At 37.7% G+C, this 20,727-nt stretch overlaps 1 protein-coding gene across 1 annotated transcript in view; it reads right to left on the reverse strand.

Annotated features, from left to right (window-relative positions):
• Nucleotides 1-20,727, reverse strand: part of KDM5A (lysine demethylase 5A) — a 99,910-nt gene that overhangs the window by 53,470 nt on the left and 25,713 nt on the right. The window contains exons 4-12 of the mRNA XM_030887221.2: nt 19,113-19,218; nt 18,297-18,388; nt 17,240-17,398; nt 15,949-16,068; nt 15,187-15,345; nt 9,235-9,416; nt 5,203-5,365; nt 3,818-3,937; nt 885-1,079 (exon numbers count right to left, since the gene is read on the reverse strand). Of these exons, the coding sequence (XP_030743081.2) occupies nt 885-1,079; nt 3,818-3,937; nt 5,203-5,365; nt 9,235-9,416; nt 15,187-15,345; nt 15,949-16,068; nt 17,240-17,398; nt 18,297-18,388; nt 19,113-19,218 (1,296 nt within the window). The remainder of the gene's footprint in view (nt 1-884; nt 1,080-3,817; nt 3,938-5,202; nt 5,366-9,234; nt 9,417-15,186; nt 15,346-15,948; nt 16,069-17,239; nt 17,399-18,296; nt 18,389-19,112; nt 19,219-20,727) is intronic.

A 20,727-nucleotide genomic window follows, 5' to 3' on the forward strand; every position in this document is an offset into this window, starting at 1 on the left:
GGGGGGGCACACAGGGGCAGTTCTACCCTGTTCTATAAGGTCGCTAGGAGTCAGAATCAACTCGATGGCAGTGAATTTGGTCTGAAGAAGTTCTAGGAGGGTTTCTTGGAAGAAAATTAAAGAAAGCCAGTGCAGATAGTTACCTCCAACCAACGCACCACCATCAAGTTGATGTCGACTCAGAGTGGCCCTACAGGACGGGGTAGAACTGCCCCTGTGGGTGTCTGAGACTGTAACTCTTACAGGAGTAGAAAGTCTCATCTTTCTCCCTGGAAACTGGCTGGTGGTTTTGAACTGCTAACCTTGTGGATTGCAGCCCAACCCCTATACCAGCAGAGCTCCTAACGAGGACACTAGGGAGAGAAGAAAATCTCTGTGTGTCTAGAAAACAGACAACAAGCCTCTCTAGCTTCCCCAGGGCCAGGTGCCTGGAGCTTCAAAAAGTTCATGGGAGAATTCCATTCTCTTTTAGTTCCACTTTGACACCACCTTTTTTTTTGGGGGGGGGGGGTGTTGTGTTAGTGAGAGCGCATCCTTGTAGCATGTGTTTTAAGCTCATCACTTCTGATATTTGAAAAAGAGTAGATTACTGATAGACACAAAAGTAAGCAAGCACAAATGGAGAAAGAATGAAGTTACGTGGTGCTATCCAAAGAACTGAGGAAGAAAAGCCGAAAGCACAAGAAATTCTCCCGGAGGGGTCAGAGAAAACATTTTCTTGAGCCAGTGCCCTGGATTCTGACTTCCAGCCTCCTAAATGGTGAGCAATTGTGATTTCTCTCGTTAAAGTCACCTGCTGGTGCTATTTTGTTAAAGCCGCACTAAGAAGCCGAGACTGTGTGCAAAGCAGCATGGAACATAAGGAACGTGCGGTGCAGACTTACCATCTGTACAACAGACTCCCTCAACCGCTTCTCTTCTTCAGTCATCAGAGTCAGCTCTTTGCAGACCACGGCCGCCAGCCCTACATCTAAACAGTCTGGATCTGCTGCCATCTTAAAGATGAGCTCCTCGTGCGAAAAGACGCAATGACGCCTTAGCCTTCGGTAATGATTTACACACTGACGTCCAATGGGCAACTGAAAACAAGGGACAATTCCCAAATTAAATCACTTGCTTATAACACATTCCAGAACAGAATGAGTATTTACCCTTCAGCTCTCCCCTTTTATTATACAGAAGCACAATTCCCCTTTGAATATAAGGGGAAACTATAAATAACCCTTCATGGCCCAGTAGGAATTTCCTAAGTGTTCCCAGAGAAACTCCCATAAGCTACAATGTTGAACTTCTGGCTTAAGCTGTTCATTCTTTACTCACAGTGTACCTCAAGAAGCAGGAGCAACTTAGTACACAAGTGAAGCAGCAAATTATTTTAGACCAGTCTAACATAAAGCTGCGCCTCCCCCTTTTTATTGGGGGGGTGGGGGGTGGGGGAGACACAAAATCTCAGACCATAAAAGACAAAATGGAAGTTTCCAGCATTCATGTTTCCACAGAACAAAAAGAACAGATGCTATTAGAAGAAAACGAGGAAAAAGCATTACTTAAGGAATCCACACTGGCTTCACAAATAAAAACTGGCTTTTTCTTTTCCTTTCCAACAACCAAAGCAAAAGATGATTTAGATTTCAGCATCTAGAAATCCTTTTAAAAACAAGCAGCCCACCGAAAGTAAATTCACAGAAGCGAAATTATGAGATTACGTTTCATGTTCCCTAACAAAAAAACGGACAAATGACTAAATGATCACTTTTCATAAATCAACAATTTCGCTCTTCAAGATAAATTCTGATATTTCCTGTACCTGTCGAGCAGTAAGTTAAATTATGATACTAGCTATCCTGTATTCCACACACATTGTATCAGCTGGGAAAATGTGGAATGGCTACAAGGAGTTGTTTGAATTTGTAAACTACTATAAAAATGAGAAATAAGATGGAGTTTTAAGAAACTGAAAATTCATCTACATTTTGAGAAAGGCAAAATGTAGTCAGTGGCATCAATATGAATATATAAGTACCTCTGAATTATGCACTGGACTGAGGCTGCAGGGAAGGACCGAGCACCTGCCCTGCTGCCTCCAAAATAAAAGTTTTTTTAACCGCCCCCCCAAAAAACGTACCTCTGAATTAATTAAAAAAATAATCTTTCCAAAGAAAACAATATATATCCCACATTAGTTGAAATAGTTCAACATTCGTGATCTTATCTATCATCTTATTTAGCTTCATTACAAGGATATTCAGAAGAAGAAAAACAACTGCGGGATTTGCAGTTCTTAATTATTATAATATATAAGTAGACTACATAAACTAGAACTCCTATTATCTCTTATGTTTGGGGGGGGGGAGGCAGCCCCATTATACTTATTCCAGAGAAAAACCTGCTATAACTTTTTCCCATTTCTATCACAGCTTTCTTCTACACAGTATCAAGGGCTTTCACATATAACATCTCACTTGTCTGAGGGTTATTAAGTGAATCTATCAGTATACTTTCATATACCTGGTAAAAAATAAGAACAAGTCAAATTAAAAGGGTAGCCCAAGGTCAAACATTATAAACAGTGAACACTATAAGAGCAGAAGCCATCTTCAACTCATATCTGAGTCATCCCCATTCCCCCACTCTCCACCTAGCCAGACACCATGGAAATCAGAAACTCTTGGTAACTGTTGGTTTAACTTTAAAAACCAGAGCTCAAACCCAAAGCAAGATCTTCAATCTTGTTTTTGCTAAAGTAGGCCTAGCAAGGAGCAAATTTAAAATTACAAGATCAAGTAAGACTACTCATTGTATAATTTCATTCATTCACCAAAGAAACAAAATGATGTTTATTCATAAAATTTAATATATTTAAAGTGCCCAGAGAAAACAAAAGCTATGATATTACTGCTGAGAAGGGGCACAAATAGCATCACCAAGATAAAAATAAAGTCAGAGTCTATTTGATAACTGTGCTATATTTTTCCAAATGACATGGTGTTCTCTCGTTTAATTCCTTTTTGATATCTGCATTATACAAAAGCAAGCTAATAGTCACGGGCATTATCATCATTTATACAAAAGTATAACCCGTAAAAATGACAATATTATAAAGATTTTTTTTTATATGAAAAGGAATACAGAAAACAAAAATATGGTAGGAAGAATAAAATCACCTAATCAGTCTACCAGAACAAAACTACTGACAGGCTATTTTAAAATAAAAATGTAAGTTATGTATTTAAAATGTGGAAGAAGTCAGACTTGAAATGATCTCTGTACACTGGGTTCTCTTTTGAAGATCCAAGAACGTTCAGAGAAAGCAAAAGCTAGACAGACCAGAAATGGACAAGGATTCAGAAAATATTAACTGTACATATAAAATTTTTAAAGCAGGAAAAAATAATGAGTGGATGAGAAAGGGAGGAACTATGAAATTCTCAAAATAAAGACTATGATGGGAACTCTAAATCATAGGTTCCAAAACTTTTTTGGCCTATGTCCCTGTTCAGAGAAAAAAATTAGTCAGTGACCCCCAGTAATTAAAAACTTCTGTATACTGACACTCATAATTCAGGATGAGATAGATATAGGCAACTGCTTCTGCAGCCGCACCCCTACCTCCAATGTTTCCAGGGCACCCCAGGAGGCAGCATGGCCCACTTTGAGAAACACTACTCTTTAAATGAACATTTTGAAACAGAACAGCTACTCTAGTCTTCCTTGAGATTCATGAAGCCTGCCCTAAGCCCCGCTAAGCAAACACCATCTAAGCTCATTTTACAGGAGTGTTTGCAGACGTACAACAGCCACTTGATATAGAACAGACCCAGTCAGCAGTACAGAAGTTCACGGCTTCAGCGAAGTTGTAGCCCTGGTTAAATCCAGAGTGATAGGCACGGGGAAACGTCACAACAAACTCGCCAGCACACTGATTGGTCCTGTATACCTAAATGCAAATTGGGAACAGGGAAACAAAAAACAAAACAACGAAAGAAGGGAGACAGACTTTATCAGTCAGCTTGTTTCAAAATGACTTTCTAAAATTAGAAATGATGAAGCATTAAACTACAATTATCAGGGGAAAAAATCAGGATTTAAGAAGTAGCCAGAATTCTACCCTCTTAAAATACTCACTAGAAACGATCAAAGTTAGCAGGAAAATAAATTCTCAATGAGAAAACATTATTCTCAGAGTGCTATTTAGTGTTTCCTAACTAGATCTAATTTTTATAATTAAGAGAATCCTTCTTTTATCCTTCTGCTGTAAACAGCAGTAAGATTAAGATTTCCTCTACCTTTTAGGAACTAAATTGATTAGCGCATATGGAGCTATGCCCTAAGTCAGTTTTTATCCTGAATCTCACTGTGCTTTATAAAGTTACATGTCTGTTATACTAAGGACAAGGAATCACTTACGTCACCATGAATAGAAGCCAACTTTATAGCAACTAGCAAGTACCTTTTAAAAGATCCTAGATTCTCACATACAGACACTCTTTTTTTTTTTAATTTTTTTTATTTCTAGGGGAGAAGAGAGAGAAAGAGGGGAGAGGAAAGTGAGGGGAGGGGAGGGAGGAGAGTGAGGGGAGAGGAGGGAGGAGAGTGAGGGGAGAGGAGGGAGGGGGGAGGCGAGAAAGAGTGGAGAGGAGAGAGGGGAGAGGAGAGGGCCAGACACTCTTTTAAAGACAAAGTAACACCGCGGATTTTACTTCAGATGGTTTTTCATTCAGGTTATGCTAAACATTTAAGTGAGCTTATTATCAGGTACCTTATATTTGAAAAGCATTATCAGACTGAACTGCAAAGTATAAAAGGTATTCACGTGTTACTTTTACTTTTATCATCTCATTCATGGAAAGCTATAAAAGTATTTTATGAAAAAAATATTATTTTATTAAATAAGATGTCTGAAAGGATAAAGCTACCACTTAGAAGGCCCATACTTTGATTATATAGGAATAATAAAGAATTATGATTTCTATTAAAATCAAGATCTAATACTTTCCTGGAAACAGAAAGGTATTTACAGCTAAGTGAAAATTAAGAGTCATACTTTAAAACGCTGTTAAAATGGTATTCTTCACAGTTTAATTCCATTTTGACTTTTCACACCACTCATTACAAAACAAAGAATATGTTGTGAGTCTACTTTGTCAAAATCCAAAACAACTCTGAAATTATAAATACTGAAAGGAACACAAAAAGACTCACAGGCACACCATGCTCCATTAACACATTAGGGTTCATAATGGTGACTAATTGATGTAGAAGATCAGGCTGAGATTCAAATAGCTCTGGAGCCAGCTCCCTCATCACCTCCTCCAGTTGTTCTGCAGCATGAGATGGTACACCATACCATGTCTTTGGCTCCCCCCTAGCAAAACAAATAATTAGTTAGCTAGGCAGAGCACGAGGCCAGTAATGCTAGGGTCTACTTAATAATTACAATTAACTTTGGTCTTATTCCATAGCCAGAGATTATGTTCCCTGAATCCTAGCAACCATCTTACATATCTGTGCTATTGTTCATAAAGGAGATTGGGCAAACATTTATAAGTAGATAGCATCATGAATACCAGAAAAGTAACTCAAAGCGCATCAAGTCTTTAAGGTGCATCAGTAAAAGTATCTTAGTTGTGGAATAAATGATGAATTATGTCTCCACAAATAAGTGTTTTAAATCGTAACATCTATGCTTGTAGTTATAATCCCACTTGGGAATGGGCTGTCTTAATGATGTTAATGAGATAGGATTAGTATATGCAATATCTTGTGTTAATCTCTTTGAGTTATAAAAGAGGCTACAGAAATAAACAAGTAAACAAAGATGGGGCAAGAGAGGTGTTAAGCCACATGAAGATCACCCAGGAGAAGTTCAAAGATACAAAAAATTCCCTCCAGAGCTATCAGAAAGAGATAGCTTCCCCCCTAGAGCCACCAGCCTGAGTTCAGACTTCTAGCCTATAAGAATTTAAATGTTTCCTTCTTACAGCAGCACTAGACAACTAAGAATTGGTTACCAGGAATGTGGTATGTGCGGCTTTAATACATAATGACAATGCAGAAATGGTTTTGGAATTAGATAATGAGTGAAAGCTAGAGGAGTTTTAGGTGCCTAACAGTGAACATGAGCACAGTTGGTGTATTGGCTACTCATCGGGCTGTAATCAGGAAGGGTAGCAGTTTGAAACCACCAGCTTGTTCTGAGGGAGAAAAGACAGGGCTTTCTATGCCCATAGAGTTACAGTCTCAAAAACCCAAAGGACAGTCTGACCCTGTCCTATCAAGGTCATGAGTTGTCATCAACTTAATGGCAATGAATTTTGGAATATTAAATGCCAAGATTTCCTTGAAGAGAACATTAGTAAAATTATGGATGTCAACGGTAATTCTTGTGAGGACTCAAAAGAAGTGAGGACAACTATTAGAGAAAGCCTCTATCACCTTAGAGAATATATATAATACCAGCAACAGAATGTGGCTAGAAATGTGGAAGCTAACTGTACTGCTAGTGACACTTTGGAAGAAAAGGATGCACAGGAATGGACACTGGTAGAAGGGCAATGCTTCTTATGCAGTAGCGAAGAGCTTGTTTGAATTATGTTCAAATTTGGTAGAAGGTAGAATTTATAAGTGATAAATTTGGTTATCTGGCTGAAGAGACTTCCAAGCAACATCTAAAAGGAGCCATGTAATTTCTTCTTGTCACAGTAAAATGAAAGGGAAGAGATGGGACTTAAAAATGAACTGTGCAAAATGAAAACAGAATTTAAGATTTGGAAATTTTGGTTGTACAAAATGAGAACACAGGAGCTGATACCATGAGATCAAGCAGAAAGCAAATGTTCTGAAAATGAAGATGGCAACAAATGTACAAATGTGCTTGACACAATGGATGGATGTATGGATTATTCTAAGAGTTGTACGAGCCCCAAATAAAATAAAATTTTAAAAATGAAGAACACATGGTTTGGAATGTTTACTAAGGATGAGGTTACATTAGCTTTTCTTACAGAGATTAAGTCTGAGCTGATAGACCTAACCTATTATTATACACAACAGAAATCCCACCGGTCTAGACTAAGGGGGAGAAAATAGGGCAAAAGGAAAGAAAGCTGTCTGTCGGCAGGAACAAGTCCAAAGAGCACTACGTTCTTCTCCAAGAAAAGAACATGAGTGCCCCTGCAGTGGCTCGGAGAGCAGCAGAACAGCTGGAAAGAGCACAAGCCGCAGAGCCTTCCAGGTGTCTAGATCTCAGAGGGTGTCTCTCCAGAGTCAGATCTTTGCTAACTTGGTTCTAGACTGTAAGACCGTCATTAAGGCAGGATAAGGAGGTTAAGTCTGCTGCCCAAAGCTAAAGGGGTAAGCTGCCACTCAGTTGGACTAGGGAAATGGGGCAGCCCAGAGCTCAAAGAGCAGAGTGTTGTCTCAACGGGTCTAGAAGGTAGACCAGAAGTCTAGGGCTTCAGGCCCCCCCACCCAGAATCCAGAACATGGTCAATAGTCAGAATTGTGGACCATTACCAGATGGTCTCAGTGAACAGAGGATTCATTTCAAGACTTCAGAGCTAATGTAATTTGTTCTGTTGGGTTTTAGACTTGCTTGGTACCCATAGTTATCCCTTCTTTCTCTCCAATTTCTCTAATTTATAATGAAAGTTTACCTGGCACCTGTTCTACCCTAATACTTTGGAAGCAGGTAACTTGTAGTCTAGATCCATAGGTTCACATATGAAGAATTTTGCCCTGGATGAACTGTACCTCAAGTGCCATATTTGGTTTAGAGGACTCAAAAGATCATATTTGAGACTTGGAGTTGATTTAGTACTTTTGTGGTGATACAATGAGGTGAATGTGTTTTGCATGTGGCAAAAGCATGAAATTTTGGAATAACTAAGACAAGTCTTCAACAGAAAAAGATAATATGTGAGAAGTATGTGCTTTTCCAAGAATACTAACATATTACTTTGATTCAGGTTCATAGGACTTTCCACTAACCCATAATAATCAAAGTAAAAGTCAAACCTCTTTTGACTATCTTTAAATAACTTCACTGAGTTCAAATTTATTATCCAAGGAAATAAGGCAAAGCTAGGAAGTGTTGAAATTTGGAATATAGTTTTTTTCTAAACCTTAAAAGGAACCCTGTGACATCAAGGTCATTAGTTCACACTCACCAGCCACTTCATGGGAGAAAGCTGCAGCTGACTGGCTTTGCCAAGATTTACTCCGCTGGAAGTCCTATGGGGGTAGCTAGCTGCACTATCCTATAGTCATTGAAGCCAAAAATCAACCTGATGATAACGGGTTTGGCTGATAAGCCTTAAGAACCAAAAACTTATCATCATTAATCATAATGTATACACTAGTGTTCAGTGGACTAGAATTTATAATACGGAATTACAATCTGAAAGGAAAAAAGATGGGAATTTAGTCATGCTGTTTCTGCCAAAAAACAAATGAAACTCACTGCCATCAAGTTGGTTCTGACTCAGAGACCTTGTAGGGCAGAGTAGAACTGCTCTGTGAATTTCTTTAGGGTGGCCAGATATAGTAGCCCCTACTTACACGTGGCTATAAAGCACTTGAAATGTACAACCGAGTAAGTAAATGTTTCATTTTACATCATTTTAACTAGTTTAAATTTAATTAGTCACATGTGGCTAATGGCTATCACTTTAGAGAAAACATCAAAAAAACAGAACACAAAAATTACTAAATGCCCTGTATTGCATACTATAAACTGTTACCTTCCAAATGGTGAGGAAAATATTAGAGTTTAAGATAGTGAGTAAATAAAAGCTGTGGGTGAAATATGTCAGTAATTTTTTTTTTTTAAAGAAAAAAACTGTTGGAAATTTCAAATATTAAAAATAAGTCAATGAGATTTTAATTAAATAAACATTGTGCCTTGCATATAAAAAGATCGCCAAAATAATTAGCATGTACACCAAACAAGTGTCATTTGGTTCAAATCCCTAGGTTCTGCTCCATACGTAGACTTTAAAAGGGAAGGAGTCTAACGTATCCTGAGACCCCTCTCTTCTCTCTGCAATCCATCATTCTATTTTGGGTAAATACACCCATTTTTGAATGGGATCAAAATAGCTTTGATTTCACAGATTTCCTGAACTAGGACAGCTACCTTCATGGGGGTGAGTCAGCTCTCCCTTAATCACGTAATATGATTAAAGCATAAACAAAATTATTCGGTATGTATGCTCAAACAAAAGACGTAGATACCAGTGCAGGTAGTTGATGGAATAACTCCAGTGATCTTCAATGTGCCAGCAAAAAGAAGAGAAACACATTCCTACATAGAGCCACGGCACCTTCATCCCAGAGATGTCCACGTTGATATGTGCAAGAACAGACTGCTCCAGGACAGGCATGTTATTCAAGTTCCAACCAGAAAGTGCATATTCCTAAGGAGGGGAAATAGTGGCATGAGAGAATACAAATGACAAGTGCTCAACAGAAATTTCAAGAGAATCTTTATAAACAATGCATAAACTTTATAATCTTCACAACACCAATAGAATCTGTGTTCGTGCAACTCATAGAAATATTCATCTTATCTCTTATTTATATTGTCTTTAGGTTATCCCTTAAAAGATGAAACTGTGGGATAGGTACTCGGATATTTACTACCAGGTCAGCAGTATGAATCCATCAGCTGCTCCACAGGAGTAAGATGAGGCTATCTGCTCCCATAAAGATTTACAGCGTCAGAAACCCTATACAGAGTCACTGCGAGTCGAAATGGAATGAATGGGCAGTGGGTTTGGCTTGGTTTAATGATTTAAAATATGCTGTTCTTACCCCCCAGCTTACCAGCAAGATAGTGTGAGACCATTTTTAATAGGTCACTCACTATATTTCTACAGAGCATTTGGTGGCACTGTAATTAAAGCACTCTGCTGCTAACCAGAAGGTAGGTGGTTCAAATCCTCTAGCCGCTCCATGGGAGAGGCATAGCAGTCTGCTTCCATAAAGATTTACAGTTCCACTCTGTCCCACAGGCTTGCTATGAGTAAAAATTGACTCAACAGCAATGAGTGTGGTGGCTCATGGCATTTCTATTTATTATTACATTTATAGAACAGTGTGAAATATTATGAAAATTAAATGTAAGAGCATTCTGAATTTAGGGCAACAAAGAAAACTGAAATGATGCAGAAAGTTACCACCACTCCCTTTCACCACAAACACATGTAGAAATACTAGGTAGACCATAGTAATAATCATAAGTTATTTCACAGAGGGACTCCCAGTGTCCAAGAAACTAAGGAAGGAAACAGCAATAATTAACAAATGGAAGCTGTTGTGAAAGTTGCCATGAGGGTTTCCCACTAAGAGACACTGGAGGCTGAGTTTCAAACACCCATACCTAAAGTCACATGTACTTAACATCCTTCTCAAAGGTAGGGTGTTCAGAGACCCAAAGACCATTTCAAGGAATCTATGAAATCAAAACTATTTTCATCTCACTCAAAAATCAGGTCAAGAACCTGATTAGACATTTCTCCAGAGAAGATAAACCAAAGCCAAACCAAACTCAATGCCATTAAGTCGATTCTGCCTCACAAGAACCATGATGGCTTAGTGGGTTATGCACAGGTCAGCAATTCAAAACCACCAGCCACTCTGTGGGAGAAAGACTGGGCTTCCTACTTCCACAGTTACTGTCTCAGAAACCCCAGCCCCAGTTCTACCCTGCCCTCTAGGGTCATTATGAGACAGAACTGACTCTATGGCAGTCAGAGAACATATACAAATAGTCCAAAACCACAAAAGAGTAAATTCAACCTCATTAGTCAATAAAGAAATACAAATCAAAACCACAATAGGACACCACTTCGCTCTCACTAGGAAGGCTATTAAAAAAAGTAGCAAGTGCTGATGAGGATATAGAAAAGTCAGAACTGTCATCCACTGCAGGCACTGCTGTGGAAACCTACAACTGCCATATGGCTAGTAATTTCTCTCACAGTATATCCCTAAGACTTGACAACAGGGACCCACACATCTCTGTATACCAATGTTCGCTGCACCATCCAGAGTTTGAAGCAGCTCAGTCAAAACCAAAGGAAACAAGGACACGGTATGCAACACACAACCAAATCTCTTGCATGTTTGATTTTGACCCAGCAGGAAACAGGTGCTCTGGCCCAAAGATAGCAGCTGACTCACATACCTTCAAGCAGTATGCTTGACCACCATCACTGAGTAAGGCACCACTGGCTATTTCCTTAAAAACGAACTATCATAGTAGAGTCAATTCCACTCACAGCAACACTACATTAGTTTCTGATGCTGTACACCTTTACTGAAGCCCACTGCTTCATCTTCCTCCCTTGGAGCGGCTAGTGATTTTGAACTTTGCAGGTAGCAAGCAACCTGACGTTTATCTGACAGCACCACGCAGGTCCACAAAATCCAACATACAAAAGATATGCTTGCTATGCAACATACATGCTGCCTTTGTTTCCATTAACCATGACTGAACAGCTTCAAACCAGTCTAGTAAATAAATGGAAACAAAATATGGTATATCCATAAAATGGAATGTTATTTAGCCATAAGGAGAAATAAAGTTCTGACATATATTATGACATGGAAGTCAGATACAAAAGAACAAACAGCACATGATTCCCAATACATGAATTATCTATAGTAGGCAAATGCAGAGACCAAAACTTCTTACTATTTACAAAAGGCAGGTACAAGGAGAAAAATGAATTACTGCTTTAGGAATACTGAAATTTTTTTAAGAGTGATTAAAAAGTTTTTTAAAGCTTGAAATTAGTAATGACAGCTACACAACATGGTGAATGTAATTACTGTCACTGAATTACATATTTAAAAACAGCAATTCTAAGCCCTAATAGCCAGGCACCATCCTCTGTCTTCACCACATCTGCTTATGCACCCAGTTTGTCTTCAGCGATCGTGTAGGGCGGCTGAGCATCACAGAATGCCAATTTGTTAGAACAAAGTGTTCTTCTATTGAGGGAAGGTATGAGCTGAGGCCCAAGGCCCATCTGCAGCTTCAGTGTATTGCCTTATAAATATATGTACATAGGCCAATACCACTATTGTTATGAATGTATTTACATAAGTGCACACCTCTGTTAATCTCCCTGTCTATGTCTTTGCTTCCTAGAGCTTGCCTCTGCTTCCTTTGCCTCCTCCTGGCCCACCATCACTTTCCCCCTTCTTCCACCTCCTAGTGCTTCCTCTCCACTAGCGTGGTGTTGCTCTAACACTCAAAGGATCTCCACCCTCTCCTAGATGCTGGTTTCACTTCCCTAGTGAACACTTGCTCTTTAAGAAGTATCTATACAGGATCAAATTGACAAGAGCAACTTGTAGATAGGAAAGTGAGGGGACAGTGAGTTTTTGTTATTGGAAAAGGAAGAATTCAGAAATTACGAGTAGTGAATAGCCGCACAACTTAAAGAATATAACCAATGTCATTAAACAGTCCATGTAGACATTGTTAAATGTGCTGTTTTGTATATTCTCAACAACAAAAGAAATTAGGAAGGGTTGTGCTGCTTTCAAGGAGCCATGGTAGTCCTATGGGCAGCTAAAAGCAAGATTTAAGGCCACAAGTTCAAACCCACCAGCCCCAGAGGAACAAATGTGAGGCCATCTGCTTCTAAACTCTACTGCTGATGGGGTCGCTATGAGTCAAAGTCTACCAGATTGCAATGGGTTTAGGTTTCTAGTAATGTTGCTATCACATAGATAGACTTGTGAGAAAGGAATTGACCAGAATCAGAAAAACACATTATATAATAATAAAATGGTCAACCCTTCAAGAAGGTTTAACAATTCTTGATGTGAACACCAAACAGCAGATAACCAAAGCGTCTAAAGAAAAACTGACAGAAGTGAAAGAAGAAACTGACACACTACAATTATATTTGAACTCAATAGCCTTTCAACATTAAAAAAAGGACTAAACAAAGATATAGAAAAACTCAACATCACCACCAGCTAACAGGGTCTAATTAATATTTCCCACATAATCTAGACAACAGCAGATTAATTATACTTTTATTAATGTACCCAAGAAACATATAGACCATATTCTGGGTCACTAAAAAAAAGCCTCAATCGATTTTTAAAAATTGAAATCATACACAGTATGTTTCCAACCACAACTGAATCAAACTAGAAACCAATAACAAAAAGCTAACAGGAAATTTTCCACACACTTGGAACATACATATAAATCATCCATGCTGTTGCGAGTTGGATCTGAGCCATAACAATTTTATGCACAACAGAACAAAATGCTGCCAGGTCCTACGCCACCCTCCCAAGTGCTTCCAGGCCTATCGTTTCAGCCATGGCCTTCCTGTCCTTGGCTGCTCCCTCCCTTTACCAAATAGCACGCCCTGCAGGGACTGCTCTCTCCTGAAAACACGTCCAAAGCAAAAAACTCTCAAGGAGAAAAATACACTGAACTATATGAAAATGAAAATACAACATACCACAATTTATAGGATATAGCTAAAGCAGTGATGAGAGGGAAACTTAGAACACAAAATGAACACATTGAACAAGAAAAATGGGAAAATCTCTTATCAACAAATATTAACTCCCACCTCAAGAACCTATAAAACAACAAACAAAATAAACTCAAAGCAAGCAGAAGGAAAGAAATAATATTGGCATGAACAGAAAACAATGAAATTGAAGATAGATAAAATTCAATGAAACAACCAGATGATTCTTTAAAATGATCGATAAAATTGACAAACCTCTAGTGAAGAAAAAGAGACAACACAAAATATTAATATGAGGAATGAACTTAGGTAACACTACAGGCCCTGCACACTTTTAAAATCTGACAATTTAGATGAAATGGATAAATTCCATGAAAAATACACACTGCTATAAGTCAACCAATACAAAACACATAATTTCACTAGTCCTTTATCATCAAGTAAATTGAACAGCATTAAAAAAAAACACTTCGTCCCCCACAACACTCTCCAGGCTGAGATGGTTTTACTAGATAATTCTATCAAACATTTAAAGAATTAACACTAGTTCTACCCAATATCTTTTAAAATATAGGAAAAGAAACTTCTCAATTCATTTAATAAATTAGAATTACCCAGCACTAACATCAGGGCAAAAAAGAAAACCTGTAGACTAACATTCATGAATAGATATTGAAAGCCTTCATAAAATAATAGCAAAAAGAATTCACCAACATATATAAAGAAGTGTGCACCACAGACAAGTAGGGTTCACATTTCCTGGGACACAAGTCAAGCTCAATATTTGAAAATTAATCACTGTAATCCACCATCTGAACAGGATAAAGAAAAAATACAAGCAAGCATATCGATGCAGAAAACATCTTTGACAAAACTCAATACCTACTCATGATAAAAACTGTCAGAAAATAGGAACAGAGGAAAAGTTTCCTCGAGTTCCTAAATAATATTCCCAAAATACTCTAAGTTAACAAGAAAAAAGACAAAGGTGATTGTGACTGAGAAGAGACACAAGAGGAACTTCAAAGAGGATAAAAATGCCTACTTCAGAATAGGGGCATGAGTTAATGGGTTAGCAAATGGTATAAAATGAATAGCTAAGATTTACACTTTTGTCAAATGATAGGGTCAAGATTTTCACTTATCGATTTATGTAAATTTTTCAAAAAGGAAGGGGGATCATAAAATCAAACTCGAATGGCAGACTTTTTGAGTCTGGATGCTAGGTATTAAATGAGGAAGGTGTGTCATTGTGTTTACTTTGTGTATCTCTGAAATTTAAGATTCCACAGTTTATGGGGGGGAAACCGCAAAAAAGGAGTTTAACAACCAATGACAATGCTGACGAGATAATTTGTTAACTAAAAGTTTTGAGGACATCACTCAGAATGCAGTAGAGTCATGGAAACTATAAAAGTGAATGTAAGAGTTAAAGACAGAATGAAAAAGTTCGATCTAACTATAAAATTCCAATAAGAAATAAGAGACATGACTCCTACCCTAAATAAGCCAAAATAGAGGCTTTCAACTGAAAATCTGAGACACACACACACAAACACACTTGAAGTTAGGCAGCTAATCAACTAATATAAGTCCTTTACTGAAAGGCAGTTTTCTACAAAGGCTAAGACAATTTTTGAATCAATAAATAAAGTTGGGATGATATAAATTGCACCTCTTCTTCTGGCAGCATCTTTCTCCGACCATCCTTTACAGGAAATCCACTTCCAAAATCTTTTGAGGAGATGTCAGCCCCATACTCTACAATAACATCTTCTTCAATGCTGCTCACCAGCCGCCAAAATTCTTTTTCTACTAATTCTGTGGGAACCATCTACATAGGGAAAACAAACATATAGATTATTAACTATAGCATAAGACATAGCACAAGTGAATATTAACCCACAATGAGATGGACAACTTTCTTGTTTCTCAAGGGTTAAAAGACAAGGTCATAGATTTTCCTGAATAGCCAACCACTAGAGGATGTAAAATACGGACTAAGCTGACCTTTTTCTGCAAGAAGCTGCTTGCAAGAAGGACAAAGATGAACCAGAGCATCAAAAAGGATCAAGGAAATGCAAAAACCAAGGCTGAATTTCAATTGTCTTGGCAAATATTTTTGGTCAGGTCTGAAAAGTTTAAAATGCCTTAAGAGAAAGAAGCAAATCCCACGGCACAAATAACAGAAATCAGCAGTTGCCATGTACTGCATTCTTTTCTATCAGGGATTACTCACATAGGGCTAAGAAATACTTCAAGCATCAAAATACATTTCTCAAGAGAAGAGTGAACACAGCTACATTAAATAAAAGAAATAGAAGTCAGCCCCTTAATTCTTACATTTGGTAGTATCATCATTTTTATGCTGTCTTGCTTTCTATTTCACGAAGTAATAAAGTAGAAAGCAAACCAAAATGACTTAAAATATACTCACATGGACTGGCATATTAAAATAATCAGACTTAAAATTATCTGCCATTTCTCCGAAGCTCTGCAGGGTATACTCTCGTACAGCTTGTTCAAATCCAAAGGCTTCTCGGGGTTTGTTACATTCCTAGGGGGAAAAAAAAAACTAGGACTAACTTAATGAAACTCAACTGAGCAAACCACTAATGTTCTCCAGACACCAGCTTCCTTATTGTCCTAGGTAAAGTAAAACTAATCACCTATACAGCAAAATGAGTATAAAATATTTGTACACTGTGATATCAAGAAATAATGTTCTGGAGTTCCAACTGCATTTTCGCAGCCTTCCAGCAAGAAGTAATAATGAGGTAACTTTAGACTTGGGAGTGGCATTACACTTTGAAACCAAGACAAAGCCCCTAAAAGACTACTAACTGGAAATCAATCATGCCTCTTATTCTTAGCATGCCAAGCGGTTTCAAAGAGAACATAAATGTTCACAAAAGAAGCCAATGTAATGGATAAAAGAATAACTAGTGGGTTACCTAGGGTGTCTGAATAAAAGATTTATTCACACTAGTTATCAATCACCATGTCTAATGTCATGGTACCAATATTCACTTAGAGTAGAGCTGCCTCTGAGTTATCTGACTGTGTGAATAGTAAGTTGTAGTGAAAATACCATAAAAAGTTGTTTGTTTTTTTTAAATACAACCAGTCAACAGTTTCCCTTCAATGGTCCATCATAGCATCACATTAAAATAAGTGAATGTGGTGGTGGTGGGTGGGGAAGGGAGGGGAGGAGCATAAATGAACGGGGGGAAAAAAATAAGTGAATGTGCAAACTAGGCGTTTCATTTGACAATGCATCATCATAATCTTTCAATAAGAAGTACTTAGCATAATATCAAAACTAGGATAAGTGAGCAAGACTCCATAGGTTTCCATTTTAGCATGAAAAGTTGATGCATAAATTCTATGTCCTAGAACTTCATGTCTCACTTTCTACTTTTATTGAAAAGGCAAAAACCAATGAAACTACAAAAATTTTATTGTTGTCCAGAAATAGAAATACTCTGAGTTAAAGTTCCATTCATATTCATCTGCAGCAATAAAGACAACTAACCCATAGGGGGAAAAAATAAAACAAAACTAGGAAAAGCAAGCTGATTACCATTTCCATTTACTAAAGCTCTTTAAATACGGAGATTTTAAACACTGACTAACAAAGGGAGGCTAGAGTAAACTTTGGGTGTGTGTGTAACCATGCCTTACTGTTCTTCATTTTAAACAATACATCATAAAGGGTAGGTATGTACCTCAGCAACACATTTAGGGCACCTCCAGTCCCCTTTGGGTACATCCGGCAGTGGGGGAATGAGACAAAATGTATGATAGCTGTCGTCACATCCATCACATAAAAGCAATTTATCCTCATTGTTTCCTCGGCCACAAAACATACAAACATAGAGATCAACCTGTTAAAAAAAAAAGTCTATTTTCTATAAAAAATGATAGTGTATCTACTAGATAATTAAGACAAATAATGTACACTGAGAAGTCAGCATAACCTAAATCCTATAGATTTCTTCTAAATAATATTTACAGTTTATCATAAAACTGCTAAAACTTCTTTTCAGAGATTCTGCAGACAAGTTAATAAAGTACCACACATACTCGGTATAAGCTGAGTTTTCAGCACATTTTTAATGAAGTTTTTGTGGTAGAATTAGGCGCTTCAGCTGATATTCGGGTCGGCTTATACTCGAGTATACACGGTATTCTCTCTATACTTAAAGCATGAGGGAACCAAGGTGACCAAAGTCAGTTCAAGTACATGACACTTTAATCACAACAGAAACAATTTAAAGTGACCCTGCTTCGTCCTACACACTATACAGCGATTCATGCCATCAGACTATTTTTTTTTAATCATTTTATTGTGGGGCTTGTACAACTCTTATCACAATCCATACTTACATCCATTGTGACCATCAGATGATCTTGCTCAGAAAGCATATCAAGTTGTTAAATAAAGAGATTGCTTAAACATCAATTTATATTAATAAAAAACCATCTTTCCTATATGCAAAACTATTTGGCAGAGAATGGAAATGAGTAGTATAATATTACTGAATGATTTAGAGAAATGCATATTCATTTCCTTAGTATCCCACAGGGTATATGATTTAGGGGAACAGTCTATCCACATGGCAAAGCAATATTAACATTACAGAAGTCCAATCTTCAACTTTATACTCACCAAGAAAATTTCCACCCAAATAAGCTAACTAAATGGTACTCCATGGTAGAAAGTATAAAACTAAAATTAAAAAAAAAAAGCCTTTCCCTCCTGAAACATCCCAAAACACTTACAAAGTTAACAGAGAGAGTTCCTTTCCGTTGCCTCATTTGCATATTAAATGCATCTGACCGGCTGGTAACTTTTCGCCTCCGGGTCATCTCATCTTGAAATAAAGAGAATTATATAGTAATTATAATAACTAATGTTGCGATCTTACTTAAGAACTGGATGCTATTCTAAGTTATTTAAATTAATTAAAATCTCACAACAAGGCAGAAATACTGTTATCATCATTTTAAAATAAAAGAATCACACACCCAAAATCACACCGCCAATCTAAGAATTTGGGATTCCAATTAAGGCACTTCAGCTCCAAAAAATGTAATCACTAGTGTCACAACACATCAAGAGCAATTACAGAAAAATAACCAAAAGTACAGTCAGAATATCAAAGTTTTATGTTTCCCCACTCAGCATATTTCAAAACTAAAGTAACTCCTCTATTTCCCTTTGAATTTAGAAGTTGTAAGGGTCAGGTCACTAGGTGAGAAACACTAATTTCAGCCTTCTCTCATAAACTAGGCTGTAGAAACTATATTAAATATTTCCATATTACAAATTAAGGCATGGAGAGTGGAAATTTCTCTTCTAAAGTTATCATAAAAAGTCAACGTAATATGCCTTCACACACCACTTAAGATTATAAAAATAAAAGGCAATTTGCTTAGGTACCATGCCACAAGTTTACAATTCTTAAGAAATTCCCAAGGTAGGCTGCACTTTCAGCATCATTTCAATCTTGTTACAACCATGTTGTACATATTTCAAGACCAAATAAAGATTTTACCTTCTCCAAAAAATAAATATACATATATAAATGATTTTACCTTCTCTATCTTTTGCTCCCATTGCCAAGCCCACAACCTTGGGTCCAGCCCCAAAAATCTGAAGTTTCTTCAGCTCCGTGTTTCTATTCATGTCTCCAGATTCTGACTGGGGAAAAAACAAACTCACATGAGCATAATTATTTCAATTCTTGAATTTAATTTCTTGCCCAAGAAGTTCCAGGATTCTCTTCTAAACAAAGAAAAAAATCATTTGATTTCTCTGCCCTCTACTTCTAACTTGCTACTAAGACACTTATCTTTGATCAAAGAAAAACATGCCCAAGTGAGAGGAGTCATGACAAACAGTGCCAATCTCACTTCCCTTTGTTAATGATGGCCTTGCCAGGGAAGGAAGGGGATCCAGTGCTAGGCAAGGAGCCCTAAAGAGGCGTCTCTGGGAAGACTTTCATCCGCTCATGAAACAGAAGCTTCTCTGGCAATAAAGATGAACCCTTTGGCCCCAACGACCTCCCTTCCTGCTGGGGGAGGCATCTGGTGAAAGCATGCTGTCTGATGCAGGCAGCCCCACTACAACAAGGAAGGGCGGTGTTACCAACACAAGGAAGAAACTCACTCTTGCCACTGAGTCAGCTCAGACTCAGTAACACCCCTGTAAGACAGGGGAGAACTGCCCCTGGGGAATTCCAAGGCTTTCCATCTTCTGAGCACAGAGGCCTCTTCTTTCTCCCATGAAGTGAATGGTGGTTTCATCCTGCTGTCCTTGCAGTCGGCAGCCCAGTGTGTAATCCACTAGCCACCAGGGCTCCTCAATGAAGAAAGCAAGGCAGAAATATGCAAAGAGCCTGAATCCTTGATGAGAACGTGAGGATGCGTAACAATCCTGGAACTACCTATTTCTGAAAATCTTACATGAAAAATGTGTCCTCGGTGTTTAAACTACACTCATCTGGCATTCTAATACCTGAAGATGAGAACATCATGGCAGGCAGCAGGTGTTAACTCCTGAATTTAGATGCACCCTAATCTCTGTAAGCAGACTAAGAGCCAGCATTTACTTGAAATGTTCTAAGTCATTAACAAGAGCCAGAATAAAATACAGACTATTTTAAAAGTCTATGACTACACAACAGCTGATATAAGCAGTCTGAACTAATAAAAGTTCATTCAAAATCATAACTAACCAAAAAGATCCTTCAAAATCTATTTTTAAGCTTCAGTATACTTGATTTTGTTATACTAATAAACCTCTAGATTAAGTTCAACAACATAACACTGAACATTCGTTACCACTATTAAAATATACAATAATAAAAGTTAACATATACGAAGTACATCTTCCCTATCTAAATGGTTTAATTTGCATAACCTTTTGAAACAGACACTAAAGTTCCAAAAATATAAAAATAAAACTACATTCTCTAATCTTAATGGAATAAAACTAGAAATAATAAAAATAAAATCAAAAAGGTCCTCTGCCTGTAAACTTTTACCTCTTTTATTAAAAAATAACATTATTCGGGGAGGAGATGAGCCAGTCAGGGTGCGATGTAACAACGATGAGAAATACAGCTTTCCTCTAGTTCCTAAATGTTTCCTCCCCGCTCCCACTACCATGACTCGAATTCAACCTTGGAAGTCTGGCTAGACCAGAGGA

The sequence above is a fragment of the Echinops telfairi genome, unplaced genomic scaffold (genome assembly GCF_000313985.2).
Source record: "Echinops telfairi isolate 266 unplaced genomic scaffold, ASM31398v2 ScPeMD7_6273;HRSCAF=7185, whole genome shotgun sequence".
Lineage (NCBI taxonomy): Eukaryota > Metazoa > Chordata > Mammalia > Afrosoricida > Tenrecidae > Echinops > Echinops telfairi.